At 40.8% G+C, this 21697-nt stretch overlaps 1 protein-coding gene and 1 pseudogene across 3 annotated transcripts in view; both read right to left on the minus strand.

Moving 5' to 3' along the window:
• The window catches only part of NFATC3 (nuclear factor of activated T cells 3), a 199659-nt gene that overhangs the window by 39964 nt on the left and 137998 nt on the right, over positions 1–21697 (minus strand). For all 3 annotated transcript variants that reach the window (XM_071209115.1, XM_071209116.1, XM_071209114.1), the window contains exons 7-8: positions 21540–21595; positions 19989–20115 (exon numbers count right to left, since the gene is read on the minus strand). In XM_071209115.1, the coding sequence (XP_071065216.1) occupies positions 19989–20115; positions 21540–21595 (183 nt within the window). The remainder of the gene's footprint in view (positions 1–19988; positions 20116–21539; positions 21596–21697) is intronic.
• Positions 3348–7589, minus strand: LOC139436903 (UV excision repair protein RAD23 homolog B-like; annotated as a pseudogene).

Here is a 21697-nt window from a genome sequence, read left to right on the forward strand (position 1 = left end):
TGGTGGGAATGAAGAAGGATCCAACCATTCTGGAGGACAGTTTGGCAGTTTCTCAAAAAACTAACCATAGATTTGCCATATGACCCAGCAATTCCACTGCTGGGTATATACCCAGCAGAATTGAAAACAAGGCCACAAACTGATATATGCACACCAATGTTCATAGCAGCATTGTTCACTATCGCCAAAAGTTGGAATCAACCCAAATGCCCATCAACAGATGAATGGATAAATAAAATGTGGTATATACATACAATGGAATACTACTTGGCTTTAAGAACAAATACACTACAAACACACATGATAACATGGATGAATCTTGAGAACCTTATGTTGAGTGAAGCAACTCAGGCATTGAAGGACAAATACTACATGACCTCAATGATATGAAATAAGTAAACCAAGCTGCCTCAGAGAGCTAGAGACTGGATGATAGGCTTACAGGAAATCGGGGGGTAGAGGAAGGATGTAAGCTGACATCTACATGGGTGAAATCTATGATAAGCTGGAGGTAAGTATGTGTACAAGGAAGGGATAAAATTGGGGCATATGGTTACCTCTGGGTGGGGCTTTGCAGGCTTGAGGGGGCTAGAGATGGGAGGATGGTTAATATTGGGGGGAGGATGGGGCAACATACGAACATAGGATATTGTCAGGTATTTCATTGAGAGTATAATGCTGAGAAAACTATTTCAAAAATATAATAAGGAAAGTTACCTGTTTAAGATACTTAAAGGGGATAATCTGATGCAGATCAGACTCCTAGGGAATATGTGAATGCTCATTTTGCCAGAGTGGGTTATATCATTGGGTAGAGACCCATATAATGAGAGTGAAGGTATACCCACATTCTGGGGAGGACTGATGCCATCAAATAGAGGGAACTGTATCTCTCAAGAGAAATGGTGGCTCCCAGGGCATTAGGGCAGTTGAGCATGTCAAGCCCTCAACACTGTTGCAAGTATCTCTGAACACGGCTCTTCAAGAAATGAAGATTGACTGTCACTGTGGGCCCTAAGGGGAGGGGAAAATAGGTATTGAATAGATGGAACCAATGTAACTGTGTGGGCAATAGAAGTGTTTCACAAGAGTACGCAAGGATGGACATAAGACATGTAAAATTACACCAAAAATATATAGGGGCTGATAGGCTAAAATGTAAATCATAATGTAAAACATAAGATAACTAAAAATTTAGAAAACTATATAGTCTAAAATATAAACCACAATGTAAACACAAATGTTACCTTGTTTGAAAGCTATTGTCCCAATATCTATACATCAGTTTCAGTAAATATGGTATGACTATGTTAAAAGATTATTGCTGTGGAAGGGAAACGGTTTTATGTTGGATATATGGGAGTACTGTATATTGTATATATGAATTACTGTGATCTAAAACTCTTGTGAAGATAAGCTTATTAGAAAAAAGAAAAGAAAAAGATAGGATGTAGTAGTTTTCCAAATTAATATGTATTCTATATCTAACCTTTAAACTCATCGCTATATTCCATTTTACTATTAAGGGAACCTGGCAATATATAGGGCTTCACTTTACAGTAAGTTTTGGATCACAGAGAGGTTCAACAATGGCAGCGGAGGAATACTGGTGTGGGATGTTATTGACAGGGGACACATGGTTGGCAGGGAGTTCTAAAGGGAATATATCCAGGGTACATAAAAATGTTTGGATATTTTCATAGTGGAAACAATTAAAAACAACAACTGAGGGAGTGCTGAGTTCCTAGCCAGGGGAGTTCTATCACAGTCCCTAAAGGAACAGCAACAATCCCCCAAGTGCAATGGCAAAGACCAAAAAAGAATGAAGGTCCAACAATGAGTCCCTGATACTAATGACTATGCTTGTGAGCCTGTGCACCTGAAATAAGAACAAGGCCTAGAGCAGCAGTGTGCCTAAGAGTTACCTCCTGAGAGTCTCGTTGTTGCTCAAATGTGGCCAGTCTCGAAGCCACACTCAGCATATAAATTCATTGCCTTCCCCCCAGCATGGGACATGACTCCCGGGGATGAGCCTCCCTGGCGCCGAAGGATTACTACCAAGTGCCAGCTGATGATGTAACTAAAAAATGACCTTGAATAAAAGGTTCAACTCAGACCAGCAGAATATCTCTGTCTACATATAATAACAGGAGTTAAAAATGCTTTTTGACCTAAATCAAGGGGGAAATGGAAAGGACAAATGAGTTTACCCGGCTATGAGTCTCTAAAAAAGAGCTGTGAGGTTATCAGAGGGGTTGCCCTCATGCACGCCTCAGCAGAGTCCCAGAGACAGATAAAGTAGATACAACGCCAGGTATTGGTTCTTCTGAGGGCTACAGAGACCTACAGGTTTTATGGTCATGGCAGATGTGAGTTCAGTTCCATGTCAGTTGGCCCGTCTTTGGAGTTGGTGTTTCTGGGTGATGGAGCTGGGCTGAGATGTGATCTCTTTTCAGAAGCCTTTCCTGTTACTTTACCAGAATTGTAGTTGGTGCTGGGGATTAATATATACCCAGGGGATCTGAATCTCTGGACTCACCATATGATAGCCAGGCCCTGAGCCTCAACAGACTTCAGCTCCTACTGAAGTTTTATTGGACTTACCCCACTCAGCTAACATGGAGTTGAAGAAGGTCAACCACCATACCATGGAGCCAAGAGTGCCTACAACTGAAAGGAGGAGGATTGCAGCCAGCATCCATGTGGAATCTAAGCCCCTCTTGACATAGATGTGGAGTGGACACAACCAATCCAAGGTCCACAGGATGGAGGAATAGAATATGGATTACAGTGGACTTACTGATATTCTATTCATGAACTATTGTGATTAGTAATAGAAGAAAATGTGGCATTGGTGTGGAGAATGTGGCCATGGCGGCTGCTGGGTGTGGGGAATGGGAGGAAGAGATGAGATGTGGAGGCATTTTCGGGACTTGGAGTTGTCCTGGGTGGTGCTGCAGGGACAATTACCGGACATTTTAGGTCCTCCCATGGCCCACTGGATGGAACGTGGGAGAGTGTGGGCTATGATGTGGACCATTGACCATGAGGTGCAGCAATGCTCAGAGATGTATTCACCAAATGCAATGAATGTCTCATGATGATGGAGGAGAATGTTGCTATGGGGGGAGCAGTGGGGTAAGGAGGGTGGGGGGTATATGGGGACCTCATATTTTTTGAATGTAAGATTAAAAAAATGAATAAAGAAAAAAAAAAAAAGATGAAGTTTAACTTACAAAAAAAAAAAAAGATAACAACTAAGATCTCACAGCAGTTAAGCGGCAGTAGGGGGAATGGATGTGCCTCAAGCAACTGAGCACCTGCTTCCCACATGGGAGGTCCCAGGTTCAGTTCCTGGTGCCTCCTAAAAACAAAACAAAAACAAGCAGATGAAAAAACCAACTCAGGGGAGCCAATGTAGTTCAGTGGTTAAGCACTGGCTTCCCCCATACAAGGTCCTGGGTTCAACCCCCAGCCCCCAGTACCTCAAAACAAACAAACAAACAAACAAACAAACAAACAAACAAACAAACAAACAAACAAACAAACAAACAAGTGGCACTAGGAGGACTTAAACCCATGTTTTCGTTTTTTTAAATTACTACTATAATATAACAATGAAGTAATTAGACACCAGCAATTTTTTTTCGGGGGAAAAAAATGTAAACAGGAAAATAACTCTATGATACTTGTATAGCTTCCCAAATCATGCTAGAAGGGTCTCATCATATTCAATGATCAAGAATATTTTTAAAAGATTTTATTTATTTCTCTCCATCCCCCTCATTGTTTGCACTTGCTATATCTGTTTGTTGTGTGATCCTCCTTCTTTTAGGAGGCACCAGGAACCAAATTTGGGACCTCCCACGTGTGAGGGAGGTGCCTAATTGCTTGAACCACCTCTGCTCCCTGCTATGCTGTACCTCCCATTATGTTTTCCACCTTGTGTCTCTTGTTGTGTCAGCTCGCTGTTTTGCTTGTCCTCTCCAAGAGGCACCAGGAGCTGAACCTGGGACCTCCTGTGTGGTAGGCAGGAGCTTAATCGCTTGAGCCACATCCACTTCCCAATGATCAAAAATTTAAAAATAGCAGTAATTACTTTCATTTTAAGAAAAGGTACCCCATCTCATCCCCCAAGTATTTAACATGAAAGAATGGGTTTCCTTAACATATTAATTTTATACTTATATGAAGCAGCAATGATAACCCCCAATAATCTGGCATTTCTGTCCATAATTGCTCCAAAAATTTTACTTATTTCATAAAACCATTATCCAGTGTTGCCATGAATTAGACTGTAGATTTTAGGCAGCAAAGATTCTTTCTGAAACCAATGTGACATCAAAGAAAAACAAAGCAAAGCATTACACTAAATTTCTGGATCTAGTACACTAAAAAAGTGAAACCTAGTAAAAGTTACCTACATTTTATAGAAAAAAATAAAGCCCTGCAAAAGCTGATTTTTGATTGTATAATATTTTAAACATAATGTGTACGTGCAGCATCTGCTAATAAGCAGGCATGCACTATATTTATCCCTGCCCAATGTCCTGGATCCCTACAACCCCCAACAATTAACTACTTTATACCAAGTATTGTGGCTATGACCCCAAATCATCCAGACAATCCAGTGAACAAAGTTAGTGGAGGGAGTGGATGAGGCTCAAGCAATTGAGCACCTGCTTCCCACATGGAAGGAACAGGGTTAGGTCCCCGGTGCCTCGCCAAAACAAAAACACAAACAACAAGCAAACAAATGAAAACAAAAAACCAACTCGGGAGCTGATGTGGCTCAGTGGCCGAGAGCTGGATTCCCACATACGAGGTCCGGGGTTCAATCCCCGGTCCTGGTACCTCAAAAAAGTTAGGGGAAAGTACTGGTGTAAAGTGTAAGGTTAGAAAAAGTCCCTTTAGGGAAGCGGACTTGGCCAGTGGTTAGGGCATCCGTCTACCACATGGGAAATCCGCGGTTCAAACCCTGGGCCTCCTTGACCCGTGTGGAGCTGGCCTATGCGCAGCACTGATGTGCGCAAGGAGTGCCGTGCCACACAAAGGTGTCCCATGCGTACGGGAGCCCCACGCGCAAGGAGTGCGCCCCATAAGGAGAGCTGCCCAGTGCGAAAGAAAGTGCAGCCTGCCTAAGAATGGCACTGCCCACATGGAGAACCGACATAACAAGATGATGCAACAAAAAGAAACACAGATTCCCATGCCACTGACAATAACAGAAGCGGACAAAGAAGAAGACACAGCAAATAGACACAGAGAACAGACAAGAGGGGTGGGGGTGGGGGTGTAAATAAATAAATAAATCTTAAAAAAAAAAAAAAGAAAAGAAAAAGTCCCTTTAAATCTGTTAAAGTTCTGTTGTAGAAGAAAACTGGCAGCCAAATTCTCATTCTTCTCACAAGCAAAATATACTTGTAAAGGGAGTGGGTGTAGCTCAGTGGTTTGAGAACCTGTTTTCCATGTTCAAGGTCCCAGGTTTGATCCCTGGTACCTAAATACATATATATTTATGTGCTTGTAACACAAGTCCTTCAGGAAATCCTAATGTTTTAACCTTTCTATAGCTTCTTTTTCCTGAGGCATCACCTGAGTGTAGTTTATGACTACTTCAAGCTTCTGTAATTCCTCCACTGCCACCTCCACCCCCTCCTCCTTAACCTCCAGCTTCCTGAACTGGTTCATTTAACATATGAATAAAACGTTCCTAGTGTTGGCTAATTTGCTGCAGTAACTGAGGACTCTCTCAACCTATCTGTTGTAGCAATGCTGGAAGCAGAGAAGGATTCTGTTCAATGATTTCTCATCTGTTGGAACTGAGGTTGATTTTGTAAAAGTTCAAGCAGATGTCTTCTAGAACTTGTTGCAGCTGTTACTGCAGCTACAGCCACTGCTGAAGACTGAGAAGACCTAGTATTACCTGCTTGAGGTGGGTCCACCTCAGTCTTTCTCTCCAGTGATTCCCATCAAAAGGTACTCCATTGCTCTGTCAGGTTGTTGAAAACTGGCTCTCAGGGCTGCAATTACTTGCTCTCCTTCATAGCCTACTGACATTATTGCAGTTACCGTATTCTCGTAAGACTGATATGTCACAAGTGCACTTGTTGCATCTTCAAAAAGATTTGACAAAAAAAATCTAATGTGCTGTCAGGTGATGCTAGGCTAGTAGCCACTGGTGTCTTTGCTGGCTTTTCTGCAGGTTTCTCTTGTTTTTTTTTTTTTTAAAGATTTATTTATTTATTTAATCCCCTCCCCTCCCCTGGTTGTCTGTTCTCGGTGTCTATTTGCTGCGTCTTGTTTCTTTGTCCGCTTCTGTTGTCGTCAGCGGCACGGGAAGTGTTGGCGGCGCCATTCCTGGGCAGGCTGCACTTTCTTTCACGCTGGGCGGCTCTCCTTATGGGGCGCACTCCTTGCACATGGGGGCTCCCCCACGCGGGGGACACCCTTGCGTGGCACGGCACTCCTTGCGTGCATCAGCACTGCACGTGGGCCAGCTCCACACGGGTCAAGGAGGCCCGGGGTTTGAACCGTGGACCTCCCATGTGGTAGACGGACGCCCTAACCACTGGGCCAAGTCCGTTTCCCGGTTTCTCTTGTTTAGTTGCACTAGCACATGCAGGTTCAGAAGATGCTGTTGTTGATGCTAGAGAGATGGATATAAGTGTGGAGATGGGAGCCAAGGCTGGGGCAGGGGTTGGGGCCTGAGCCACAGCTGCTGTTGTGGAAGAAGTAATTGCAGCAGTGGTGGTAGGATTGATGAGTTGTAGCTGGCACTGGTGTTGTCTCTGCTGTGGACTTTATCACCACACCACAAAGTTTTTCTTTCATCATCAGTTTTATATTCTTTGAGAGCACTATCATTTTTAAGGATTTTACCTGCATGAATTAATTTTTGGCCTGCTACCAGAAAGGCATCTCTTCACCTTTTCAAATTTGCTTTTCTTTCAGTGCTTTCACCATTTCCTCGGGGTTAAAGTTGATCTTGAAGGCCTGCTGCTGGAGGGTCCTGAGAGTGACCTGCATGGTACCAGCGCATTGCTCTGCAGCCTGGACTGCTCTGGGTGCTGGCCGCTGGATGGGGTCTTTGGCCTGGCTGTGTCCCAGAGTCACAGGGCTCCTGGAGCACTTGGAAGGAAGGCAGTGGGGATGGGGGAATCATCACATTCACCCAGCGGAGCAACCTCTCCCCCAGTCCTGGCCCTGAGTCAAGCCACTGTCTCCCACAACTGTGGCCAACCCCCTGAGCTCCAGCTGCTGTGCTGTCTCACATGCCTGGTGCCAGCCACTGGGTCTGCAGGGGGTGAGAGGGGCTCAGAGTTGTGGACAAGCAGGGATCCACTAGCTCACCACAGGATTGTCACCGCCATCATTGTAACTCCCCCGAACCCAAGTTTTGCTGCCTCCCAAGTCCATGTTTCTAATCACTGCAGAATGCTGTACTGCAAAGGAAGATTCCACTTCACCATTCCATCCAGCAAGTAAAGGCTATGAATACCAACCAATATCCTTTACAAATCAAAATAGTAGAAGATCCAGATCCATGATTTAGGATAAGTCTACCAGGTGAAGGGATTTCTCAAAATAGGAATAAATACATTTTGCTTATTTTATTTAGGATCGTATCAAAAGAGAAAAGAACCATCAGTTAAATTACTATGTCAACTCAAGTTAACTGATGTCATGGTTTCCCCTGGCAGCACTTTTTTCATCATTATCTACTTTAGCTCCTATTGAAGTGCCATAACTCAAAAATAATTTTAATCTCCTTGTTCCTTTCAGGTTTATACTACTAATATCATTGAAACTTTGACAAAATTTAAGTACCTCATTTTACGTAAAACGAAAACAAACATGAGACCTAAAGCAAGGTCAAATCTCATCTGACACTTACCAAACTCCTGCTAAGCACAAGTCTCTTTACATAAGCAAGGACTCATACTGAGGAAATGAAAGTTCCAAAAGGTTAAGTATCTGATTCAAAGTTGCTTGGCTAGATCAAAGGTTTAACATCCAATTTCAAGTTTTTGTTCAGGCTAAGAATTAAATCAGGCCTCAGAGTATATTTTATTGTAGAAGAGGTAATTAATGAAGCATTTGTTTGACAGTCCATTTGAGTTTTGTACTTCACTTCTGGCTTCTTGGCAAGTATAATATGGCTCATGATCAACCTGCTTTAGTCTCTAAACCTGGCAATTGGGGAGCTCATCCCTAATAATGAGACAAACCCCAAGGACAGAGAGAATGATTATCACCAATCTTCTTACTGCTTCTGTCTCAGTGCTCATGTTCCCGACCCAGGCCTCCATCCAGTTTCTGATTCTTATTCAGGTGTTTTAAGTATGGTTCACTATGTCTATTGGCTCCTGGCTTTTCTAATGTCTTGATGTACTTATCCTCTTTTGACGTGGGAGGAACTAGAACTTTTGCCCTGGACCAGTGAATTCTTTTTCCTCTTCTATGTTGGCTACTACAGTGGGCCCTGTGTAGCCACGCTGAATCCTGTATGCAGAGATGTATTCCAACAGAAGGAGGAAAAATATCCATGAAAGCCTACTCTCATCCCTTACTTAATCCTGAACGGAGTAGATGGGGCCCTTGGTTACGTAAGTTGTTGGTTACCATGCACTTAAAAGGAGACAGAAGACTAAAAACTAGAGAACATGTATCTTTTTTTGTAAATTTAAGAACTATTTCTATTTTCTGTGCTTGTGACCCATATCTGGGTACCAAGATTGAGAGTCCTGCTCTACTAAATTGAGTATATTTCCATTCTACTATGTATTTCGACTCTGCTAAATAAAATATTGCTTTTTCTGTTCATAACAAGTTCTGACTCCAAACTAACCAAACCATAAGAAGTCCTGACTGCTGGACTACCCACGGTAATTTACTCTTCCTTGGAGGTAAATACGGTTAAAAATATCTGGAATAATATGTCAATGTATTAGACAATTTAGATGAAATAGACAAATTCTTAGGAATATAAAAATTGCCTAGATTAACTGAACAAGAAATAGAAGATCTTAACACCTCTATAATAGATAAAGAGATTGAATCAATAATCAGAAACCTCCCCCCAAAAAGAAGTTCAGGACAAAATGGCTTCACTAGTAAATTCTACCAAACATTCAAAGAAGTAACACCAATTCTTCTTAATTTCTTCCAAAATATTCAAGAGACGGGAATAAGTACCTAACTTAGTCTATGCAATCAGAACTAACCTGACATCAAAGCCAAATAAAAATATCTCAAGGAAAGAAAATTACAGACCAATATCCCTCATGAATATAGATGCAAAAATGCTCAACAAAATATTAGCAAACTAAGTCCAAAAGCACATTAAAAGGATTATATATAATGACTAAGCAGGATTTATCACAGGATAAATTGTTTTACAGCGCTATGCATCACTGCACTTCGTAGATATTGTTTTTCTCCCAAAACTGAAAAGTTTGTTGCAATTCTGCATCGAGCAAGTCTCTTGGTACCATTTTTCCAACAGCATGTACTCACTTCATGTCTGTCCAGTTTTTGTAATTCTCGCATTATTTCAAATTTTTTCATTTTTATTTATGTTATGGTGACCTGTAATCTTTGATGTAACTATTGTAATTGTTTTGGGGTGTCAAGAACCATGCCTATATAAGATGGCAAACTTAATTGATAAATATATGTTCTGACCACTTCATTGACCAGCTGCTTCCCCTTTTCCTCTCCCGAGACAACAATATTGAAATTAGATCAATTAATAATCCTACAAAGCCCTCAAAGTGTTCAAGTGAAAGAAAGGATCACATCTCTCGCACTTCAAAGCAAAAGCTAGAAATTATTAAACGTAGTGAGGAAGGCATGTCAAAAGATGAGACAGGCCGAAAGCCAGGCTCTTGCGTCAAACCGTTAGCCAAGTCGTGAATGTAAAGGAAAAGTTCTTGAAGGAAATGAAAACGTGACTCCAGTGAACATGCAAATGACAAGAAAGCAAAACAGCCTGACTGCTGATATGGAGAAAATGCTGATGGTCTGGATAAAAGATCAAACCAGCCACAACATTCCCTTAAGCCAAAGCCTAATCCAGAGCAAGGCCCGAATACTCTTCAATTCGATGAAGGCCGAGAGAGGTGGGGAAGCTGCAGAAGACAAGTCTGAAGCTACCAGAGCTTGGTTCATGAGGTTTAAAGAAAGAAGCCATCCCCATAACATGAAAGTGCAAGGTGAAGCAGCAAGTGCTGACGCTGAAGCTGCAGCAAGTTATTCAGAAGACCTACCTAAGATCATTGATGAAGCTGGCTATACTAAACAACAGATTTTCAATGTAGACAAAACAGCCTTCTATTGGAAGAAGATGCCATCTAGGACTTTCACAGCTAGAGAGGAGAAGTCAATGCCTGGCTTCAAAGCCTCAAAGAATAGGTTAACTCTCTTGCTATAGGCTAATGCAGCCGGTGACTTTAAGGTTGAAGCCAATGCTCATTTACTATTCCAAAAATCCTAGGGCCCTTAAGAATTGTGCTAAATCTACTCTGCCCATGCTCTATAAATGGAACAATGAAGTCTGGATGACAGTGCATCTGTTTACAACATGCTTTACTGAATAGTTAAGCCCATTGTTGAGACCTACTGCTCAGAAAAAATGATTCCTTTAAAAATATTACTGCTCACTGACAATGCACCTGCTCACTCAGGAGCTCTGAAGGAGATGTACAATGAGCTTAATGTTGTTTTCATGCCTGCTAACACAACATCCATTCTGCAGCCTGTGAATCAAGGAGTCTTTCAACTTTCAAGTCTTACTATTTAAGAAATACATTTCTCAAGGCTACAGCTGCCATAGACAGTGACTCCTCTGATGAACCTGGGAAAAGTAAATTGAAAACTTTTTGGAAAGAAGTCACCATTCCATTCTAGACGCCATTAAGAACCTTTGTGATTCATGGGAGGAGGTCAAGATATCAATACTTATAGGAGTTTGACAGAAACTGATTCCAACTCTCATGGATGACTTTGAGGGTTTTAAGACATTAGTGGAGGAAGTAACTGCAGAGATGTACTGGAAACAGCAAGAACTAGAATTAGAGATAGAACCTGAAGATGGGACTGAATTGCTGCAATCTCATGATAAAACCTGAACAGATGAGTAGATGCTTCTTATGGATGGGCAAAGAAAGTGGTTTCTTGAGAGGGAATCTACCTCTAGTAAAGACGATATGACTATTTTGAAAGGACAACAAAGGATTTAGAAAACTACATAAAATTAGATCATACAGCAGCAGCAGGGTTTGAGGACTGACTCCAGTTTTGAAAAAAGTTCAAATAGCTTCACATCGCCATGAAAGAAGGAAGAATTTTACGTGAAAGGAAGAGCTGATTGACGAGGCCAACTTTGGTGTCTTATTTTAAGAAATTGCCACAGCCACCCTAACCTTCAGCACTTACCACCCTGATCAGTTAGCAGCGATCAACAATTAGGCACAACCTCCACCAGCAAAAAGATTACAACTCTCTGAAACCATTACTCAGATGATGGCTAGCATTTTTAACAATATAAAGTATTTTTAAATTCAGGAATGAATATTGGCTTTTTTGTCATAATGATATTGCACACTTACAGTATAGTTTTAAACAACTTTTCTTTTTTATTTTTTTAAAGATTTATTTTATTTATTCCCCTTCCTCCCCTCCCCAATCCCCAGCATTGTCTGTACTACTGTCTGCTCTCTGTGTGTGCTCATCTTTTTAGGAGGGACCGAGAACAGAATCAGGACCTCCCATTTGGGAGAGAGGCACTCAATCGCTTGAGCCACCTTTGCCCCCTACTTTGTTGTGTCTCCCCTTGTGTTTCCTCTGTGTCCCTTGTTGCATCAGTTACTACACCAGTCTGTCACACCAGTTTGCTGTCTTGCTCATCTTCTCTGGGAGGCAATAGGAACCGAGCCTGGGACTTCTTATGTGGTAGGCGGGTGCCCAAATGCTTGAGTCATTTCAGCTTCCCAAAAGGGTGGTTGTTCTTCTTTGCTGTTGTTATTTGTTCTCTGAGGTACCAAGGTCGGGGACTGAGCCCAGGACCTCCCATGTGGGAAGTGGGTGCTCAACTGCTTGAGCCACATCTGGTCCCCATATAAAGAACTTTTCTGAGTACTCGGTAACCAAAAAATTTGTGGTTCACTTCACTGTGATATCCATTTTATTATAGTTGTCTGGAACTGAATCTGCAGTATCTCTGAGGGATGAGTGTATAGACCAAAGGAATAGATCTGACATTCTACAAATAAATTGAAACATCTATGGGCAATTGATTTTGACAAGGTAAGAAGACCTTGATTCAATGGGAAAAAAAAAGTCTCTTCAACAATTGGGCTGGGACTTCTGGATAACTTCTTGCAAAACTATGAAGCTGAATCTCTGCCTCATCTCATATTCAAAAATTAAGTCAAAATGGATTAATGACTGATATGAGTTAAAACCATAAAACTTCTAGAAGAAAACACTGGGATAAATCTTCATGACTTGGACCTGGTAATGGATTCTTAAATAGGAAAAAAAGCACAAGCAAGAAAGGAGAAAACAGATCAATCAGACTTCATCAAAATTAAACATTGCAAAGGGTTTTACTTTTGAATGACAGAAATGTCTTGGAACTACATAAAGGTGGTGGTTGCACAATACTGTGAATATATTAAATGCCATGGAATTGTTCACTTTTAAATAGTTATGTGGATTTCAACTAAAAAAAGAAAAATTTTTTTTCTTTTTTTTAAAGGAGGTACCAGAGATTGAACCTTGTACTGGCAAAGCAGGGACTCAACCACTGAGCTACACATGCTCCACAATAAATTTCTTTTTAAAAAATTTCAGTTTAGAAAAAAAACTAAATGCCACAGAGCAAAGAGTTTTCAACCTACAATAAGGACTATCCAAACTCTCTTGTGTTTTCATTTTTCCTTCCATTAGTATATGCATCGTGCCACCTGATTTGTATTTTGTCAACGACAGGGTCAGTGATGACAGCTGTAGTCCAATACGATGTTCTCTCTCCACTTGCAGGTCCCACTGATTTTCATTCTCATGTGTAATGCCCTCTAGGACTGTTCTTTATATCATCTTTCAAGTCCATGGGCTAATGATGTATTCTATTTGCCTGTTCCATCAATGCCACTATGACGGTAACTGTCAGAACTTGTAATCCACTGTCCCTATTGCTTTTGTTTTTTCCCCTCTCCAATCCCAGGGCTTCTCTCCTCCCTTCTTATTCAGGTTAGATTCCACAGTCCCTCATTTCAACAGCATTTGACAACCATCTTGGACCACATGTTTTTTGTAAATCCCACCTTGGAGAAGCCCTACTATTTATTTCTTACCACCTGTCCTGAAGAATCTGAGTGTTGCTTAAAAAGCACAGACAGTAGGGCTGAGCAGTATCTACAAATTCATGAACATCAACATCAAATGTGCCATTCAATCATGCCTAAAATCCTGCTATGTATTTGTGGCCAACGTACTCTCTCTCTCTTTTAAAACAACTATTTCAAAACATTTCCACTCTCCTCCTCCAACTGTCAGATCACCTTCAGTTCCCTGAATACACAACAGGGGGGGGAGCTGACTTGGCCCAATAGATAGGGCATCCGCCTACCACATGGGAGGTCCGCAATTCAAACCTGGGTTCTCCTTGACCCGCGTAGAGCTGGCCCATGCGCAGTCCTGATGTGCACAAGGAGTGCCCTGCCATGCAGGGGTGTCCCACGCATAGGGGAGCCCCACGCACAAGGAGTGCGCCCCGTAAGGAGAGCTGCCCAGCATGAAAAAAAGTGCAGCCTGCTCAGGAATGGCGCCGCACACATGGAGAGCTGACACAACAAGATGATGCAACAAAAAGAGACACACATTCCCAGTGCCGCTGATAAGGATAGAAGTGGTCACAGAAGAACACACAGAAAATGGACACAGAGAGCAGACAACTGGGGGGTGGGGGGGAGAAAAAAAGACAAGATTAAAAAAAAAATACACAACAGGGGACTTCATGTTATTCCTCTCAGAAAAAAAAATTGAAGCTATTACATGGGAACTCCCTAAACCAACCATTACTAAATCTATAACTTCCTAATCTACATCCAACTTATCCATCCTTTTTTCCCTTCCCTTCCATTCTGTCTCCCATCTAAGTCCCCCATTCCAACCTCTATACTTTAAATCCTATCTCTCCCAACTTTCTCAGAAACCTGGTATTCTTTATCATCATTGATATACTCTTCTGTATATTCAAAACACTCTTACCACTTGAATCAACTCTTTAACCTTCTAGGGCCTCTCACATATAAATTTCCTTAGGTTTCATAGCCCCCTCCTCTAGCTACCACTCTCTCTACCTCCTTCCTTCCTTTCACCACAAAACTTCTCAAAAGCACTGTCTGTAGTTGTTGTCTCTATGGCCTCCTCTTTCATGCATGCCTCAATCCATTCTAATATAGCTTCCATTATCATTTCCCTACCAGAAGAACTTTTTAAAAAGAGATTTAATTATTTCCCCCCTTTACCCTTACCCTTCCCTGACCCTGCTGTTTTTGCTGTCTGTGTCCATTTGCTGAGTGATGTTCTTTATCTGTTTCTCTTTTTGGTCTTCTCACTTTTTCTCCTCTAGGATTCACCAGGATTCAATCTTAGGGACCTCTGATGTTGAGAGAGTTTCCCTGTTGGCTCACCTTAGTTTCTGGTTTCTGCTGTGCTTCACCCTGACTGTCCCCTTGCCTCTCTTTTGTTGCACCATAATCTTGCTGCGTGACTCACTTGCTTGGGCACTGGCTTGCTGCATGTGCACTGGCTCACTACGTGGGCACTGGCTTGCTGCGCAGGCACACTTTCTCTTCTTTTTCAACAGGAGGCCCCAGGAATTGAACCCTGGTCCTCCCATATGGCAGGCAGAAGCCCTACCACTTGAGCCACATCTGCCTCCCCAAAAGAGCTCTTAAAGCAGTCAATGCACTTCATCTAGCTAAACTGAAACGGAAATTTCTCAGTCTTCATCCTTTTAAATGGGAAATACTGCTTGGAGAAGAATCTAGTATACAAGTATACTAAATATGCTTACTATACACTATATTACTATATAATGAAGTTAAAGTAAGTTAAGGACATAAATTAAGGAAAGGCTGTATGATACCTTATCTTGAGAGAAACAAAATATGGAAAAGGGGGCAGACCTTGAGAATAGGTTACGTTCTTTCAACCCCAAAAGTCAGAGGAGGCAAGAATTTAGTGACATTTGACAGTGGAAGCTAACCATAAATGTTTTATCTCTGGTTGCCTCCATCTTATGAGGAAAGCAAAATGAACTGTTATTAGAGACAGAACCATATGCAATCTTGCAAATTCCATTTTCTCTAGAGGGTTTGTGCTACAAAGAATGATGTCATAAGAAGAAGTTAAATTGAGTCTATGTGTGCTCAAAAGTTTCAGGGTATTGCAGACTTTTTATTACTTCCATCATTGGTAGCAATCATGGCCAATAAATCAAGTGATTGCATCTTAATGTTATTTCACTTCTACCTATTAGCATGACTGCCTGGAAGGGATCTAGCACTGAGAAACATATGGAAGGTGGGTATTATAGCAACTGTTACAGCTTACTACTTATACTCTTTTTCCTGGTACTTTACGATGGTCAAGAGAGCTAATACTGATGGGAGGAGGAAGCAGGTTTAGAACTGGGAGGTCTGTATTTTTCATTACGCTGACCTATGTCTCTTTCCTGAAACTGCTCTTTCTTTGGCAAATTGACACCACACTCTCCTGGCCTACCTCTGGGTTCTACAGCTATAATTTCTCAATCTCCTTTCAAGGTTCAATATTTTCCATCCAATCAATGAATGAGTTCTTCAAGGCTTTATTCTTATTTTACTATTTCCCTAAGCATTAACACCCATACCTATAGCTCAACATCTATATGCCTCTGAATCCCAAATTCACATCTTCTGCTCCACATCAGCATACCCAGTAGTCTGCTAAACAGCTCAAAGCTGTCTCAAAGGCACATCAAACTCAACTAATGATTTCCCTTTTGTTGTATGCAAACTGATTCTCTTCTAGGATTCCCTATTCTCTGTGAATGGTTCAACCATCCATCCAGTTAAGAAATCCAGAAACATCCAAATCATTCCAAACCCTCCTCTTTCTTACCTGCTCACTTCCACATCTAATCCATTACTGTTTTAATTTAGATTTTACTTAAATACCATTCAAAGTCAAGCACTGCCACCAAACTAGTCCAAATGATTTCTATCTCTTCTCTGGACTGTCTAGAGAATGGTCTCCCTGAATTTACTCTGGCCCTGTCAATTTACCTTCCACAGTTAATAATTTAAGAAAAAACTAATAAACTGGTCATTGCCACCTTATGAAGAGAAAGAAAAAAAAAATATGGAGAAAATTACTTTGAAATACAAAATCTTCTATCTGTTAAAGCTTCTTTCTTTCTCTCAGGAGGTACTAGGGATTTTTTTTTTTTAGAGCTCTTTTAAGAATTTTTATTTGTCAATTTGATATTACTATTCCAATGTATGAAGATACAAACTGAGCGAAGAGACACAAATAGAGTTTAACACAAAAACACAAGTTACTAAAGTCATTAGAAACTTTCATTCTTTTACAAAATAAGTTTAACTGTAAAATAACACTTAAAATATTTCTTTTCTCTTTTTTTTTTTTAGATTTTATTTCATTTATTTCTCTGCTCTTTCCCCCCACTGTCTGCTCTCTGTGTCCATTCACTGTGTGTTCTTCTGTGTCTGCTTGCATTCTTGTCATATGGTACCGGGAAACTGTGTCTCTTTTTTGTTGAATCATTTTGCAGCGTCAGCTCTCCTTGTATGCAGCACCACTCCTGGGCAGGCTGTGCTTTTTTTGTGCAGGGTGGCTCTCCTTTCGGGGTGCACTCCTTGCACATGGAGGACACTCTTGCATGGCATGGCACTCCCTGTGCGTGGCAGCACTAAGCATGGGCCAGCTCACCACATGGGACAGGAGGCCCGGGGTATTGAACCCTGGCCCCTCCATATGGTAGGCGGACGCTCTATCAGCTGAGCCACAACCACTTCCCTGAAGGCTCTTTTTAATTACTCTAATTTGCACAGTGACCATGCAGTTTTGCACTTCCCTTAATTACTGGCTTATAACCAAAATGTCCCTGATGCTTTAATACAATTTTCCTTTGACTCAGAACTTTGCTTATTTCCCACTTCAATCTTATAGACCTTTAAATTAGCAAAACTAATTTTATGTACTCACTGAGGCTATCGAAGCCTCAGGGAAACTGGTTTCTCTCAAGAATTGCTGCTTTTAGGAATCCCCAACAGTCAAGGCAGGAGGCTTCCCTCACTTCCCAGTCCTTGGAGATAAGAGGACTCCAGAGGCTGCTGGACTGAAAAGTGGACATTCAATCCCGAGGTTCAAGAGTTCCACCAGGCAGCAATTTAGTCCACACTTGGAGCAGTTTTCAGCGGGGGTCTGGGAGCACCACCCACTTATATTTCTCTAGGCAATGACTTGTCAAATGAAGATGGAGAAACACTGGATTCCTTTAGGTTCTTGGCTATGATGCATAAATGAATTTATGAACACACCAGTTTCGTTAAGCCAGTAAAAAGAATTTATTTGGAAAATGAGGGAAAGAACAGAGCTTGCTGAGAAATGGGAAAGATGGAAATACACACCAAGATTTGGTGCAGGCCCCTCTAGGCAAAGAGAGCCAGTACCAGGGATTGCATCTGGGACCTCGTACAAAGGAAGCAGGTGCTCAACCGCTGTGTTATAGCTGCTCCCAAAGCTCATTTCTTAAGCTCTTTTTATTTTGTTGTTTTTTTTAGATTTATTTACTTTATTTAAAAAAATTTTTTTTTATTTACGCCCCTCTCCCCTGGATGGTTCTCTCATCTGTCTGCTCATTGTTTGCTTGCCTTCTCCAAGAGGCTCCAGGAACTGAATCCGGGACCTCCCACATGGGAGGCGAGTGCCCAAAAGCCTGAATCACATCTGCTCCCTGTGAGCTGCAGCGTCTGCTGGCTTGTGGCATCTGCTTGTTTGGGCATCTACTTGTTTCAGTGGGTGCAATGTCTAGCTCACTGCAGCAGGGTGTGGCATCTCAAGCTCACTGCGGTGGATGCAGGCATCGAGTTAATTGTGGTGGGTGCAGCATCTGCTCATCTTCTTTAGGAGGCATCAGGACCTGAACCTGGGATCTCCCATGTGGAAAGTGGGCACCCAACTGGTTGAGCCACAAAGACTTCCTTCTTACCAGTCCTTTAATATATCATGATCCCACCAACCACAAGGCCTTTGCCAATGGGGCTGCCCTTATCTAGAATGTTCTTCATTTTATCTAACATAGTAATTAACAGTTTGGATTGGCTGGATTCAAATCTCACCTCTGCCACTCTTAGATGTATGACCTCACTTGATTCATTTGCAAAATGGGGATAAAAACAGTATCTACCTTACAGGGTTATAGGAGGATAAGTGAGTTATTATGTGTCAATAGCTTAGACTAGTAGCTGGCACACAGTAAATACTGTGTATGTTTGCTAAATTTAAAAAAAAACACAAAAAACTTGAGATGCACTCTAACATAGTAGGAACCTAGACTGCCAGCACATTAATTTTTGCTCTAGGGAAGTGGATTTGGCCCAACGGATAGGGCATTAAGACTTACTGAGAGACCTTGGATATATTACTTAATCATTCAGCTTGCTTGTATGTGAAACAGGACAATAATATAACCTACCTCACAGGGCTTCTCTGAGGATTAAGTGAGTTAATATATACAAGGCTTAGAACAGTATTAAAAACAAATATCCTCTTTCTTTTAAAATCTTTATCTTGGTTTCTAAATCACAAATTTGTTAGTGATTTATTAACTTCTTTTTGTTCCACTAGACTATAAATTTCATTACAGAAGGGACACACAGTCAGGTTATGCTCACTTAATAGGCACCCTAAAAAGACTTACTGATTGAATGAAATAGTTAACCAAAATCTTCAGTTTCCTGAAGAGTTTGTACTCTATTTGAAAATGAGCTGTTACCAAGTAATGTATTAACATTATCAAGGAATATTAACTGTCAGATTTTGGAATATAAGTATCTTGCAAAGTCTACGGAGTGTAACTTTAAAGGGTATGAATGATGAATGAATGACCATTAATAATAACCAGTGCCCTCTCAAACACAAGTGTTTATTCTTTTCATTTACTATGAATCACTTAAACATTTTTACAAAAGTAAATTTTGTAGGGTAACGTTCACTGTGATTTTTATTTTCATGTATTTTGGTGACTAGCACTGAGAGACTCAAAATTGTCTTGTCCTCTAAGTATATAACCACTAACATGCATTACTGCATACAATTATTTATGTGTCACAACTGAGAACGGGAAAGTTACAGCACTTGAACTACTTAAAAAAAAATGTGTATAACCTCCTTTATTAAGATGTATTTATGAAACCAGTAACTGTGGCATCAACTTTATATTCCCCACAGTCCATAGTACATAGTATGTTCGTCACTGCTTGAAAATGAAAATACAATGAGATTTTCATCATATTCTGATTGAGAAGGGTTGAGATGAAGTACTCTGAAATAGGCAAACTGGCTTCCTATAGTGGTAAGGGCACAAGGGGAGTTCAGGACCCAGGAGTGCACAAATATTCACAAACACCTGCCTTTTCTGGAATGCTGGTGATTTCTGGTAGCTCCTTGGAAAAAGAAAAGACTTCAAACCTATGTTCAATTTTCTGATTTCCTTATAATAACACAACTTACAAAATAACAACATCACATTTAATAAAGTCAACAAATGTTAAAGATTAGGTATATGTTAGTATTTTTATTGCATTTAAGCACCCTACCTTAAGCATTCTAATATAGAATTCATGGGCACCTTTTAACTCATTATAAAAGAAAGCTCTATGGTAAACTATCATAACAACCCCTCATACCTGGTGTGTAAGTAAAACGTTGAGACTGGCTTTTTTTCCTCTTCCCATTGCAAAGATAAAAGTGCACCTGCACTGCAGCTGTAACTGCTGGGTTATGATATGGAGGAACTTCAAGGACAATGTGAGCCTAGGATAATGGAAAGAGATAGTGTTACACTCTGAACTAAAAATGAAATGCACCTGCTGAACTCAGCAGAAATCATATTGTGTTAACCACAAGCCTCTCCCATCGCAGAAAATTATGCACATCAATTGGTCATCTAAGTCACTTGGAGAGTTCCTATATAGATACTTCAGTGTTGATGAGATAAGCCCTTTATGGTAAAATTATCAAAGGAAAAACTGCTTTTTATCCACCCTATTAGGTTTCCATTGCTGGAGAAGTAAGAACAGTTTTGTATTTTATAAAGGAAAATACTTTGCCCTACTGAATAGTACAGGCTGCTGTCTATTATAACTGAAGCCCACTTTGGTTTTTATCACATTTAATATTTCTCAAGGTGCATTATAGTTTAGATTTCTTATCTTAAATTTTATACTCAAAATGTTCTATAAACTGGCAATACACAAAATCTGTATCCGTATCAAAAATAATTTTACACAAGCAGAATGAAAACCCATAGGAGCAAGTCAAATGTAATTTTCAACCTAATTTCTCCAGGTCTTGGGAAGTAGTATTTCCCTATCCAGAGAAAATTCTGTCTCCATTCCACATAGCTTTCAGTGTGGATTCCTAGAAGGCTTAATAAAGCAGCTGAGCAGTTAGAAATAGAGTGTTAAATTAACTACACAAACTCCTGAGCACTTGACCTCCTACTAACTTCTGTCTACTATGTATGTACTTTACTGAATATTTTGATTTCTTTAATGAATTCAGAGAAATAAATTAATAATAATTGCAATAAGAACCTTCTGATAATCTTCTTTCAGTTCTCATTTCTCCTTTCTTAAACACACAAAATAGGAAGACATCCATTGTTTAATCTTTCCTAAACTTTATTATTTTTTTAAAAAGATTTATTTATTTATTTAATTCCTCCCCCTCTCATGGTTGTCTGTTCTCTGTGTCTATTTGCTGCGTCTTGTTTCTTTGTCCGCTTCTGTTGTTGTCAGTGGCAGGGGAAGTGTGGGCGGCGCCATTCCTGGGCAGGCTGCACTTTCTTTCGCGCTGGGCGGCTCTCCTTACGGGTGCACTCCTTGCGCGTGGGGCTCCCCTACGCGGGGGACACCCCTGCGTGGCATGGCACTCCTTGCGCGCATCAGCACTGCGCATAGGCCAGCTCCACACAGGTCAAGGAGGCCCGGGGTTTAAACCGCGGACCTCCCATGTGGTAGACGGATGCCCTAACCACTGGGCCAAGTCCGTTTCCCCTTTCCTAAACTTTAATTTTAATATCAGGAAAGCATCTCTTCCAAGTGTCTAAAAATTCTCATATACTTTTCTATTATTCATCGGATAAAAGACTCCTTATCTATAACATAAAGCAGTATTATCCAATTTCCTTATTAAGCTTCTTAAATATTTCTAAAGAAATAAAGTAAATTTCTTACCCCTTGACATTTTTCCCTGATTATTCTCCCTTCTACTTCCCACTGAGGTCGTCCATCTGTTAAGAGAAACAATTTACAATTAAAAGCAACTCAAGTAAGAAATCATACAAACAAAACCTAATATATGTAGTATCATAAATTTATTGGTAAAGGGAAAT

Source organism: Dasypus novemcinctus, chromosome 18 (assembly GCF_030445035.2).
Source record: "Dasypus novemcinctus isolate mDasNov1 chromosome 18, mDasNov1.1.hap2, whole genome shotgun sequence".
Classification (NCBI taxonomy): domain Eukaryota; kingdom Metazoa; phylum Chordata; class Mammalia; order Cingulata; family Dasypodidae; genus Dasypus; species Dasypus novemcinctus.